We start from the raw sequence: 12,738 nt of genomic DNA on the forward strand, positions 1-12,738 counted from the left end.
TGTGAGCTTGGTAAATTAATCCATGTTGTTATTTAGAGAAAAATAAAGCAGGGGTTCAGGGTTTATAGAAACTTACCCAAGGTAGACTTTAATCTACATCTTTTAATTCTATAAATCCCAAGTTCTTTCCATTTCACCACTTGGTCTCACAAAAAGCCCAATAGCTGACCACCACAGTTTTAGAAATTGAGGAAATTAGGCCAAGATTATGTTGATATATATAGATAGAGATAGAGATAGATGGATAGATAGATGGATAGATTTACATTTTAAACTTTTATTCTGAAATACTTTCAAACATACAGGACAGTTACAAAAATTATATAGATCCTATACAGAGAACTCCAACATATCCTTACCCCCTCCAGATACCCAGATCCATCCATTTTAACATTTTGCCCTATTTGATGTATCATTCTGTTTTCTGAACACTTGAGTGTAGGGTCTACATCATGCTCCTTGAACACTAAATACTGCTCATGTACATTTCCTAAGAATAATGATATTCACTGATGTAACCACCATAAGTGCAGTTATCAGGTTCAAGAAATTTAACATTGCTATAAAGCTCACAGCCTATATTCCAATTTTTTCCCCATACATTCCAGTAAAGTTCTTTTGAGCCTTTTCTTCTAGCTTGTTTAATCCTGTCCAGAATTACATAATATATTTAACTGTCATTATATCTTTAGTTCTTTTTTTAAAATTGTGGGAACATCTATACAACATAAAGTTTCCCATCTCATCCACTCCCAAGCATACCATTCAGTGGGATTAATCACATCCACAGTGTTATTGTACCCTCACCATCTTTCAATACTAAAATTTTTCCATCTTCCCAAACAGAAACCTTACACCCGTTATGGTCATGTTGATAATTTAAGATGCTATATTCTGGTGCTGTGGCAGGTAGGGTCAGAATATGAGGCATAAGCATGCCCAGTGGACAACACTCTAGCTGGTTTTGGAATGGTTCGAATATGATAGTGCATCTTGCTTATTTGTTCTTTTTTATTTTTATGAAATGCTTCTCTTACACATACAACATACAGATTTTTATTGCTCATAAAACTGATGTCTGTGGAAAAGTGGGCTTCCTGATTTTAAACATGAGTATGAGGTATGTCTACCCTCTTACATTATCTGAAGAGGCATCCTTCTGCCCCTGTCCACCTTAGGGCATGGAAGAATAAATGCTCCCTTTGGCAGATCAGCGAAAGGAACAGGCTACTGATCAGCTATTAGTCTTTCCAAATGCCTCTAAGTCCCTTCTTCTCTCTTTGGCCAAAGCAAATGAAGCAGCAGAGGACCCAGCACATTAATGGAGCTCTGTCTACATGTAAGAAGACATCAAGAGTGGTGAAGGCATGTTCCACCCTACTGTAAGTTAGTGAAGATTATGACTTAATAGAGGTGAAGCATTTAAGGCCTGGTAGAGAGTGTTGATTAATGGAAGCTCTTTTAATTAGAAATTGACAGACTCATTTCTGGTTCCCGCTTCCATTAACTGTGCCATTCAGGGCAAGAAGTCACATCTGTTTTGTTCACTGCTAAATCCCCAGAACCAAGATCAGTGCCTTGCATAGTAGTTGCAATAACAACAACAACACTGATGATGTTTTTGAATGAATTACCCTCTCAGAATCTGTTTCTTCATTCATAAAATGAAGACTTTGATCCTCTTTGCTCTAATATTCCAACTTTACAATAGTTGGGGAGACTCAGCAAGTCAGATACATCTCTGTGGTTTTTTTGGTTAAAAAAAAAAAAAAGAATTTGCTTCACACTGGCATTTAGCCTCTGTATACTGAATTTCAAACTACGAAAGGGCAATTAATTTAGAATAGCAACGTATTTTTCTATCCCCTAAATATCTTGGTCAATTTTAGTAACACTGTAACAGTGCTAGTATTTTTTTTTTTTTTTGAGGGGATTGACCTGGGACCTTGATTGTGGGAAGCTGGTACTTAGCTTAACAACTGAGCTACATAAGCTCCCCTGAGTTGGTGTTTTTGTTTGCTTGCTTGTTGTTTTTTGTTTTTAGGAGGCCCAAGATCTCCCATGTGGGAAACAGGTGCTCAACTTCTTGAGCCACATCTATTCCCTTTTCCATTCTTCATAATTTAAAAAAAAAAACTTTCATTTTGGGGTGATAAAAAGTTTATCTCTAGGAATTAAGTGTCCAATTATGCTACTGTAAGGCTGCCTTCTCACTTAAAAAGCTTTGGATTTTTAGGGAACAAGTCCAATGTCGCCAAGCATTCAGAAAATTGTTTTAGAAAATAACCTCTGTCTTGTTCACTAAGCCCAGAACAAAACCAACCTCCATTTGTAACCTATCAGAGGCAAATCAATAGACTCAGATCATAATACGGCCAGGCACAAAGCTAGTAAATGGCAGAGCCTAGTCCTGAGCACTTTTTAAGGTACCATTGTATCTTGTTACCTTATTAAGCAGTTGGTACCTAAAGTCATGGGCTCCACCCTCCATTACAAAATTAACATGCTCCAGAAGATGGCATGCACAAAACAGCAGGATATAGAACTTTTTCATTAAAAATAGAAAATTTAGGGAAACGGACTTTGGCCCAGTGGTTAGGGCGTCCGTCTACCACATGGGAGGTCCGTGGTTCAAACCCCGGGCCTCCTTGACCTGTGTGGAGCTGGCCATGCGCAGTGCTGATGCGCGCAAGGAGTGCCCTGCCACGGAGGGGTGTCCCTGCACAGGGGAGCCCCACGCGCAAGGAGTGCGCTCGTGAGGAAAGCCGCCCAGCGTGAAAAGAAAAGAGCAGCCTGCCCAGGAATGGCGCCGCCCACACTTCCCGTGCCGCTGACGACAACAGAAGCGGACAAAGAAACAAGACGCAGCAAATAGACACCAAGAACAGACAACCAGGGGAGGGGGGGAAATTAAATAAATAAATAAATCTTTTAAAAAAAAAAAAAGAAAATTTATTTACAGTTTTGTCAACAGTGACAAATACTATAAACCTTAAATGAACAACATCAAAAGGCACAATAACAAATATTGTATTAGGTAGATGAATTCAGCAAGTCTAGAGACAAAGCTTCCTCAAAATTCAGAGCTCATTTGTGACCAGCGACAACCCTGCTGTTTCAGTTGAATCTAAAGACTATCTACTTTGTGTCTGCCTTATTTTCCTGTCAGACAGGAACTGGAATTTGAACTTTGCTCTCCAAATGCCAAAGGCCAACTAATTTAGAAGGAGACTCTCAATATCAATGATGGTTTCTTCTAGTTTCATTAGTTCTGTCTAAAGTGATGAAAGCATGTGATTCCCAGATAACCACAATCTGTATTGTTATGTATACAAATCACATTAATTTCTATACTTAGTTCTGATAACGTGTAGAATTCCAGAGGCAAGTCTGGATTCATGCAGCATTCCACCTGAGTGCCTTTTCACGTTTTCCAACAGAATCCTGAGCTGGTGACTGATGATACCTTTATTGCTGTAGCCCCGAGGTGTGGAAGTTGTTTCCTGTGGCCTAGACTCAGCCCAACCTCTCTACTTGTTGAAACATCTGCAAATACTTTTTTCTTTTCAAAGGCATCTGACCACAGCTGGGCTCTCATCCGGATTGCTTCCTTTTCCCTTACTGCTCATGTAAGGCAGCAGTAATCTTGGAAGGCTCTCAGCAAGACAGAAACAGGGAGGGCCTAGAGATTTGAACAGAGCACTTGGAGGTTATGGGTTTTCTTTCATATTCATTCATTAATTGATTCATTTATTCACTTACTGAGAGGCACTAGTAATGCAATTATCAACAAGAAGCAATCTCTGTCCTCAAGAAGGGAACAATCTACTGTACTCTATAGTCACAAACTGAGAAACAGTATACATCAGTTTATAATAATAAACTATATTTATCAAGTGCCTCTGTATCAAATCCCACAATAGCTTCAATTCTTCTATCCTTGGTAGATATAGATTTATGGAATATTTTACTTAACCTTTTTAAGTTAACGTTCCCCATAACCTTTTTAAACTAATTTCCCCACCTTGCAACCAAATAAAGTTGAAAGCAACATTCTCCAAATACTTTTGTAATAATAATCATTAATTAGTTTAAAAATACCATAGGAACCTTTACTTGACAAGTGAAGGGATAAATTGTGTACTGTAATCATATTCCTTCATATGTTTCATTTGCTAAGGCCTATATGTTGAGTTACAAAATGAAATGATTGACTATTATTAGAAAAAACTATTTTAAAAGTTTTAATGTGGTTAGATCATTTTTATGCTCTTATATTACAATAATGCCTAGCTTATTTTACAAATTTATATTATGCACACATTTTCAGGTTTTAATAAGTTAAACTCTCATTATAATCAAATCACACAAAGATCTAATTAACTCTGTCTCTGGAGTTGTTGAGCAATAATTCCACCTTCAAAGCACCAGGAGATTTAAGGTGTATGCAGGGTGCGGCCCATCCACCCAGGATTTCAAAACCACATAGTTCTTCAGGTCCTGTTGGGGCTCATCTATCTGCACGTCTCCCCTGCAGGAGTTTAGACTAATCAGGTCACTACATCCTGACACTGCAGTCTCCATCATTGTTTGTAACATGACGTAAAGTCAACAAACCTCCGAGAAGTTAGCAACAGGAAAATGGAAACGCTGTAATCCTGAAGGTTGCCCACAGGGCTCAGCAGGGCAAATATCCTCTATCAAATCATCTGATATCAAATCCTACAAATGAGTTCAGCAAAAAGGTTGCGCCATGCCATCTATCATGTTTGCTAGTAGCAGTGTAATTCCGAGGCAACCTGTTGTGAGCTGGCAGGTCTTTCAGTTTGCTAAAATTGGAAAGGTAGGTCGTTGTTCTATCATTGACTTCTTTTTGCTGTAGAATATTTCACACAGCATCATGACTCGGCTAGTCTTCATTTACCTAGATATTAATTGGACAGACCTGGAAGCTGCTAGAGATTGGTTCACCTCTTCGCCTTGGCCTCTCCCCATCCCCCAATGCTTCCTGATTTGCTACTCAAAGTAGAGCGACGCTATTAAATATAACATGAAAATACATGTTAAGGGGCAAATGGGAGATAGTAGCCTCAGGACTTTGAAGAACAAAGAGCCACTGCTGGCCCTACAGTGTCTTCCTTAAAATTAGAAAAAGGCGCCCCTTCCTCAGGTGGATGCAAAGCACTTGTCTTGGGAGGCGAAGTGGGAGTTCAACCCCTATCCACCTTCTCTCCCAGGCACAAGTGTATGGGGCTCTGCCAAAAGGGCACCATAGCCCATAAGAGATGGTACTGGCCATTATGAAAGATGAGAACTTCAATATGAAAAATGATGGAAAACAGAGTATTGTATGGTTTGTCTTATGATTATTTTTTAATAGAAAAGATTAAGTCAGCAATTAAGGACCAGCATCTACTTCTGGTCCAATTTAAGACCACTTACCACTGTCCTATCTTGAATTCCCTTTCACCTTCCTTTCTACAGAGCCCCTTTGATGATTTTCCCTTCCCCTCTCAGGCCCTCTACCAAAAGCTCTGAACAGGAAAGGATTCTACATTTATACAAAGATTCGATTTGCATTTAAATACTAACCAAAAACATTTGAACATTAAATAATCGGCCAGTTTTGCGTGTTCACTGCTCTGTCTTCAACACCTACATGTCTGATACCAGTAGGCCCTTTATATGTTGATAGAGTAGATATCTAACCCTAGCCTTTCTGTCATTCGGCAGTAGGAAATTATACCAAGAATATCCTAGACCCTTAAGATTCCATGTATCAAGTTACAAAAAGTCATCAAAAATTAGTTTTTTCCTAGGCACTTCACAGGCCAGAGGTTTCAGCTCTCTAAAATATGAAAGCCCATCACCATAAATACTACCAACAAATTATTTAGCTTCCATTGTACACAAGAAATAATTGATGAAGGACAATGAAGCTTCTATAAACCAAATTTATGTATGGATGCTGCCTTGCAAATTCTATTTCAGTACCTGATAGACTAAGTACAGATGGAAAAAAAAATTGATGGCACAGTTGTAATTTAAACATTTTTATACTTTTGTAAATTTAAATACGGGTTGTTATAACAGTGTACAATATTTATAATAATTAAACACACAATCTTCCTCCAAAGGTCTTAAAGCATCTGTGGTAAAAAACAGTTCCTCCCATATCTCTAGTGAGGTGGGTATGCTGTAAGCATTACTTACATCTTAATAGGATCACAGGAGTCAGTGGCAGGGCTGACACTACTCCCTCATGACACTTTAGTTGACAGCAACCATCACAGAGTATTGCCTACCCATTCATTCATGCATTCATTCTAAATATTCATCTGATGCTGTTTTTTAAGCACTTACTGATACAAGGTGAAAAAGCCCATGGCCTCTATCTCCTTACTGAACTCACATCATATGAACAATGTGTTAAAAAATTATTCTCATAACAAATCTTTAAAATTCAGATGTTTCCGCACTTTGGGTGATTAATCCTAATTGTTTAATACTGACATACCTATCAATGAGCCACATACATAACTAAAGTAATTACTGGAATATAAAACTTTTAAACATATACTGCTCTTACATATTGTAGATGTTATCTGTGTGTTTATAACATAAGGTTTATTTTTGACGTTTGCCTGGTACGGCTAAATACTTGGCATTTTCTGTGTCTAATTAGAAGTTTCCGCCGTGTAATATAGTTGAGTTGGTACAAGATGTTCAAGGCCATGAAGAGATGAATGTAATCGCTTCCTTGTGTCATGGACTGAATTTTTTTTCCCAGTTAATTTGTCCTTCTAAGTAATCTCACTGTTTGTACCCTGGCTCTCTTAATGAATTCATAATTACACCTATTGCGAAACCATGCCTCCAAGACTTGACGGTATAAATTAAATTTTTATGCATGCCTATGCAAGCCTTGTGCACTCCCTATTAAACGAAGTAATATAAACAAATTAAAGGCACATTTTAATGACCTTTGAGTTCCACGTTATAGTGATTTTTAAACAGTTATCTGCTGTGCACAATGTTAAGACACTGATTGAGAGGCAATTTTCAATGTGCACCTCACAAGCCGCTTAGCTCATGGAACCCAGTCCCCTAAATGTGCCAGTTGTATTTTGAACAGTTTTGTTCTCTGGCTTCCCAGCCCCTCGTCGCCTCCTTGGAATAGTTAACGACGCCCCCACCGACGATGGTCTGGAAGGGTCCGATTCACCCCCCGTTCCTCTCCCGTAGCCGGCGCGCGGCTCGACCGCGGCCACCCGGGTAGGGCCGGCTCCCGGCCGAGACAGCGGCTGCGTGACTTGCTGCATTTCCCAGCCCCAGCCCTGTGGTTATTGAAACTGATCTCATCGCGGTTCGTCACGACACCCGCTTCCTCTCGCCTGCACACGGCGTAGCGTGAGAGGCGCCGAGCAGCCCGCGCCCCCAGCCCGGAACTTCCGTGCGGACGCGCCCAGCTACGCGCGGGGCAGGGCCGCCGGCTCTTCGCGGGCCCGCGAGCCAGAAAGCGCGTCGTCCTCGTGAACGGTGCCTCGGTCCTCGTTCCTCAAAAGGGTGGCCCCCACGCACTAACCCAGAACGGAATGTACCAAGCGTCGGCCTTCACCCTTCCCAGCCTTTGAGGGCTCTGCTCCAAGCGCTCCCTTATCCCCGGTGCACAGGTGCCATCCCCCCACCTCTGAATTCTAGGGAAAGTGCCGAGTCCCCGGGATTCGTCGCCCGGGAACGAAACTCGCTTCCCGCGCGCCCAGGGCACCACAGCACGCAGGGTTCCGGCGTCCCGAGGCCCCTTCCTCGGCGTCCTAGCCGCCGGCGGGCCGCTCCCTCCCTGCGCAACCCCGGGGGGCGCCAGGCCGAGCGCCGCCGGCAGGGCCGCCACGACGCGCTCCACGCCCGGCTCCCGGCCGCCCGACGGCGGGGCCCGGCAGCGAGCAGGCATCAGGGCCGCTAAGGAAGCCGGGAGGGGCGTGCCGGCGAGCGCTACCCCGCCGGGCTCCCCTTCTGCCGTGCTCCGCAGCCAGAAGCGTTTGCTTTACTACATCGGGAGTGGAAAGTTTTCAGCGCTAAGACGTGGGCTTCACCCGCTCCGGCTACTGTCGGCGGAGGGCGCGGGCTTCGGGAGCCGGGCGGATTCTGCGATTCCTCGCCGAATCACTCGGCAGGGTCGGCACGCGAGGCGGGACCCGGAGCTCCGACCCGCCAGGCAGCGCCCAGTGTGCACGAAAGCCGCAGCCAGGCGGCGGGGGCGGGGCCCGGCCGGCTGCCGGCACGCACCGGCGGGGGCGCTGGGGCTTGCGTGACCCGCCGGCCGGCGGTCGCACGCTCTTCGTGCTCCGGGCGGCGCTCCCCGGCCGGGCACGCAGCAGTTACCGCCGGCGCAGGTGCTGGAGGGCGGCGCCCGGCTTCCACTTCTTACGGCCCCAGCGGGGAGAGGAGTCACGCTATATTTCTGGGACTGGGAGTGAGTTCACCGGGGGAGGACACGGCGTCTCCTTGTTATCTGAACGTGGGAAACGTTCGGTAATAAAACCCGCTCAGACAGGATGTACTAAATTAACCGGGAACCAGAGCGGCTCTGTCAGTAAGCAGTCGTGCAGGGACAAACGCTCCAAGGAAAGGTTTAAATTAAGAGGCACGACGCGCAGGTGCGGCTCCTGTGACTTGGTTGCACAGGAACCAGAGGAAGGACGGTGAAACGATTCAGGCCGGTGGCTTTGGGACTAAGGTTTTGTCCAGTGGTGATCCCGTGCCTGCTGCCGTTCCTCCCAGAAGTTTTCTTTCCAGTGTTACACTTTAAAACCAGAGGTGCCTGATCTCCTTGGCTTGCTCACTGAAGAGACCTTTTTAATATGGTGACTCAAAAGCCCCAAAGGCATTTAAAAAAAGACGACCGACCGTATGAGACACCAGATTCTAAGTTGCATTCCAAGTCATGAGCAAGAAGTGTTTTTTGCCCAGATACCTATTTACATAATTAAAGTGTTTGTAGGTTTGTAGATAAATCAAGGTTGGAGGGCAAAACAAAAATGTTAACACCAAGACAATTTAACATACAAAATCAGCCAGCCCAATCAATTGAAATCTTTTGAAGATACCACATTAATTTATTTTCTATTTATTTAAACTTGATTTGGTAGATCTATGCTTTTATTTCTTTTCCTATTATTACTCTTAGGCCTGTGGTGCCTAAACACACACACATTTATTTTTGTCATACAAACGACTCACCTTTATTATAGAAATAGATAATTATTCTCTGGGGTAAGGATACCTACCACAAACTCCTGGGAAGCTTTTTCAATATACAAGTGTTCTACTTTCAGCTTACCACATGAGGAAAGAGAGAGGAAGAGCCACTGCTTTAAATTTTTTACAGCAATTTTATTGAGTTTTTTTTTATTTTTTAAAGATTTATTTATTTATTTAATTTCCCCCCCTCCCCTGGTTGTCTATTCTTGGTGTCTATTTGCTGCGTCTTGTTTCTTTGTCCGCTTCTGTTGTCGTGAGCGGCACGGGAAGTGTGGGCGGCGCCATTCCTGGGCAGGCTGCACTTTCTTTTCATGCTGGGCGGCTCTCCTTACGGGGCGCACTCCTTGCACGTGGGGCTCCCCCACGCGGGGGACACCCCTGCGTGGCAAGGCACTCCTTGCGCGCATCAGTGCTGCGCATGGCCAGCTCCACACGGGTCAAGGAGGCCCGGGGTTTGAACCGCGGACCTCCCATATGGTAGATGGACGCCCTAACCACTGGGCCAAAGTCCGTTTCCCAATTTTATTGAGATTTATACACCATACAATCCATCCAAAATGTACAATCAGTGGATCTCAGTATAAGCACAAAATTGTACATTCATCCCCACAATCAACTTTAGATTAATGTATATAGGTAGAATTCCTGGAAAAGCAAAAGGAAATACTTGAAGGAGTGTCAGGTCTGTACTACAATAACCGATTACTAGTATTAAAGTACTTAGGCAGGGATTTTGTGAGATTAGGGAAGAGCAGAGGCATAGTTGATTTTTATTTTTTGTAGTGTGAAAATCTAAAGGACGAAGTAATCTTAACATTGTGGGTGTAGGACTAAAGGAAAAGATGCAGAAGGAAGAATCAGAAATATAGGCTAAAAATATTGTTATGAAGAAGGAAACTGTAATCAGGGGAGGGAGAGTGGAAGAAAGCAAGCGCAGGCATCCTGCTTAAGTTCTGGGCCCACTCATTACAACCTCAGGCAAGTGATCCCATCATTCTCTAGCTTAAGTTCCTTATCTGTACAGTGGGAAACTAATTATTGTCCTAACATCTTCACAGAGGTGTTGTGAGGATCACAAGAATAGATGAATATAAATGCACTCTTGGAAGTGTGATGCACTAATGTGGTGGGAGGGAACCACATAACGGCTGGTCTGTGCTGAGTCTGGGTCTGCTGACTGTGAGACCTGGAAGCAGGAGGAAGAACAGAAAGCAGCATTAATGGTGAAGGTTGTGATACAATGGTAGGATTAATTCTGCCTCCTAACGACCTTGATGTCATGAGGTGCTGTGTATACCAGCCGCCAGACCCCCCCTCCCTTGTTTTTCTGTTATACAATTTAATCCTGTGTGGACATATAAAAGTTTTACTTGTATGTAAAAAGAAAAAAGATACAACAGGGTGACAGGAAAATTGCTTTCCTATACATTTAGTACCTACCTAAAATTATAGGCTCAGAAACATGAACTTGGTCTCTGTAAGAATAGAAAGAAAACACTTCTGCCAATCACTTATCAAAACAAATGCAATTTAGATTCTTATTTGCTTCGTTAGAATCCTGTAGAAATCTCAGAAAGAAGCAATAATTTCATTGAACAAGCAACTAATAAATTTTACAAAAGTTGTTTTAAAAATGCATAGGTAATTATCAATTTTGAGTCTGTGAATTCATTAGCATTTATTAAGTGCTGATTATAGGCCAGATACTGGATGTTACAAGTATAATAAAAATAATTTGAGTAATTTATATTACAGATTATTCTCTTAAGGGCTTAGTGTCACATTTTTGAGCATCAAATTCATTAGGTTTAATTTGGTGCTATTTTTAAATCTATTCATGGAAAAGAAATTATATTTGGCTCATAGTACAAGTTCTTATCAGGGAGTGAGTAGATCACAAGAAAATGTATTTACAGTCACCAGATTTTTTTTTGTGGTGGTTGATTTTTAATATCAAGTGTAGACATTTATTATTTAGAGGTCTAACTTGTCTCATTGGAAATTTTGTTCAATAATCATATTCTCAATGCTAAAAAGAACTCAGCACACAATTTATTCTTGCTTAGATGAGAAAGCATTTCAACTCTTACAGAGAAATGCTTGTTTAATCATTGTACCCTTTATTAGGTACTCAAGTTTACACTGCATGTATGAATCTGCACATATGGTGGATTATAAAAGAGCATGAACACACACACTATCTTGTGGTTAAAGCCACCTGCAGATCCAGACCAGAGTTATTTAGGGTTCAAATATGCAAAGCAGCTTCAGAAAGCAGTCTAAAACTTTAAATGTTTATGGCTACTGAAGAGAAAAAACAGTAATAAGAAAGAAAATCCAATCCACATCTTGGTAAGAAGAAATGTGTTGAGGTGAGGGTAATGAAGCAAGAGTCACGCAGTCCCTTAGAGCTGACCTTTTTTAATTTTTTTTTTATTTTTGGAAACTGGAAGCTCTATAGGAAAAGTTATGAAGAAAGTAGCCCTAAAACAAAGTTAATTTTGCAGAATTAAATGCTTTTTGGACATTTACATGTATTACTAATTCACACTAGCCTGATGTCACATGGGTACTGACTCTCTGGCAGAGTCAACTCATATGACACATGAGGTCCAGGTGCTGTCTGACACTTACATTCAGTACCAGTATGTTTTTTTGCTTATGTGTTGGGCCACGTCCTTGGCCACTTCCTTCATTTGGATGAAAATAAACAATAATGAAGATTTGAGTTGTGTTAGGAAGCAATGTCGGTAAATGAGATATTGCGTATGAGGTGCTTGGCAATTAGGAAGAGTTCAGTAAATGCTGGCTTTTTATTTTATTTTTTATTTTTTAAAAAATATTTCTTTATTTAATTCCCCCCCTCCCCCAGTTGTCTGTTCTGTGTCTATTTGCTGCGTCTTGTTTCTTTGTCCGCTTCTGTTGTCTTCAGCTCTTGTTTCTTTGTCTGCTTCTGTTGTCTTCATCTCTTGTTTCTTTGTCTGCTTCTGTTGTCTTCAGTGGCACGGGAAGTGTGGGTGGCGCCATTCCTGGGCAGGCTGCACTTTCTTTTGCACTGGGTGGCTCTCCTTATGGGGCGCACTCCTTGCGCGTGGGGCTCCCCTACACGGGGACAGCCCTGCGTGGCAGGGCACTCCCTGCGCGCTAGCGGGCATCAGCACTGCGCATGGGCCAGTTCCACACGGGTCAAGGCGGCCCGGGGTTTGAACCACAGACCTCCCATGTGGTAGACGGACACCCTAACCACTGGGCCAAGTCTGTTTCCCAATGGTGGCTTTTAAAAAACTGTACTTGCTTTAGATGGAATTCAGAAACAATAGTAGAAGCTGTTGTTGCTCCAACCTGGGAGGCCTGTTGCAACATTTTATTCCATCTTTGAGGGAACGGGGTTGTACTGTGTTCTTCATAGGAAGAAAATAAAGTTGGGGCTAATGCTGTAATTTTGCATTGCTCCCTTTGCACAATTCTGAGCTCACT

The 12,738-nt window shown here is 42.5% G+C and overlaps 1 protein-coding gene across 1 annotated transcript in view; it reads left to right on the forward strand.

Annotated features, from left to right (window-relative positions):
- The first annotated feature begins 6,870 nt into the window (after positions 1-6,870).
- Positions 6,871-12,738, forward strand: part of LEKR1 (leucine, glutamate and lysine rich 1) — a 275,552-nt gene continuing 269,684 nt past the window's right edge. The window contains exons 1-2 of the mRNA XM_071214463.1: positions 6,871-6,889; positions 7,702-8,308. Of these exons, the coding sequence (XP_071070564.1) occupies positions 6,871-6,889; positions 7,702-8,308 (626 nt within the window). The remainder of the gene's footprint in view (positions 6,890-7,701; positions 8,309-12,738) is intronic.

The sequence above is a fragment of the Dasypus novemcinctus genome, chromosome 4 (genome assembly GCF_030445035.2).
Source record: "Dasypus novemcinctus isolate mDasNov1 chromosome 4, mDasNov1.1.hap2, whole genome shotgun sequence".
NCBI lineage: Eukaryota > Metazoa > Chordata > Mammalia > Cingulata > Dasypodidae > Dasypus > Dasypus novemcinctus.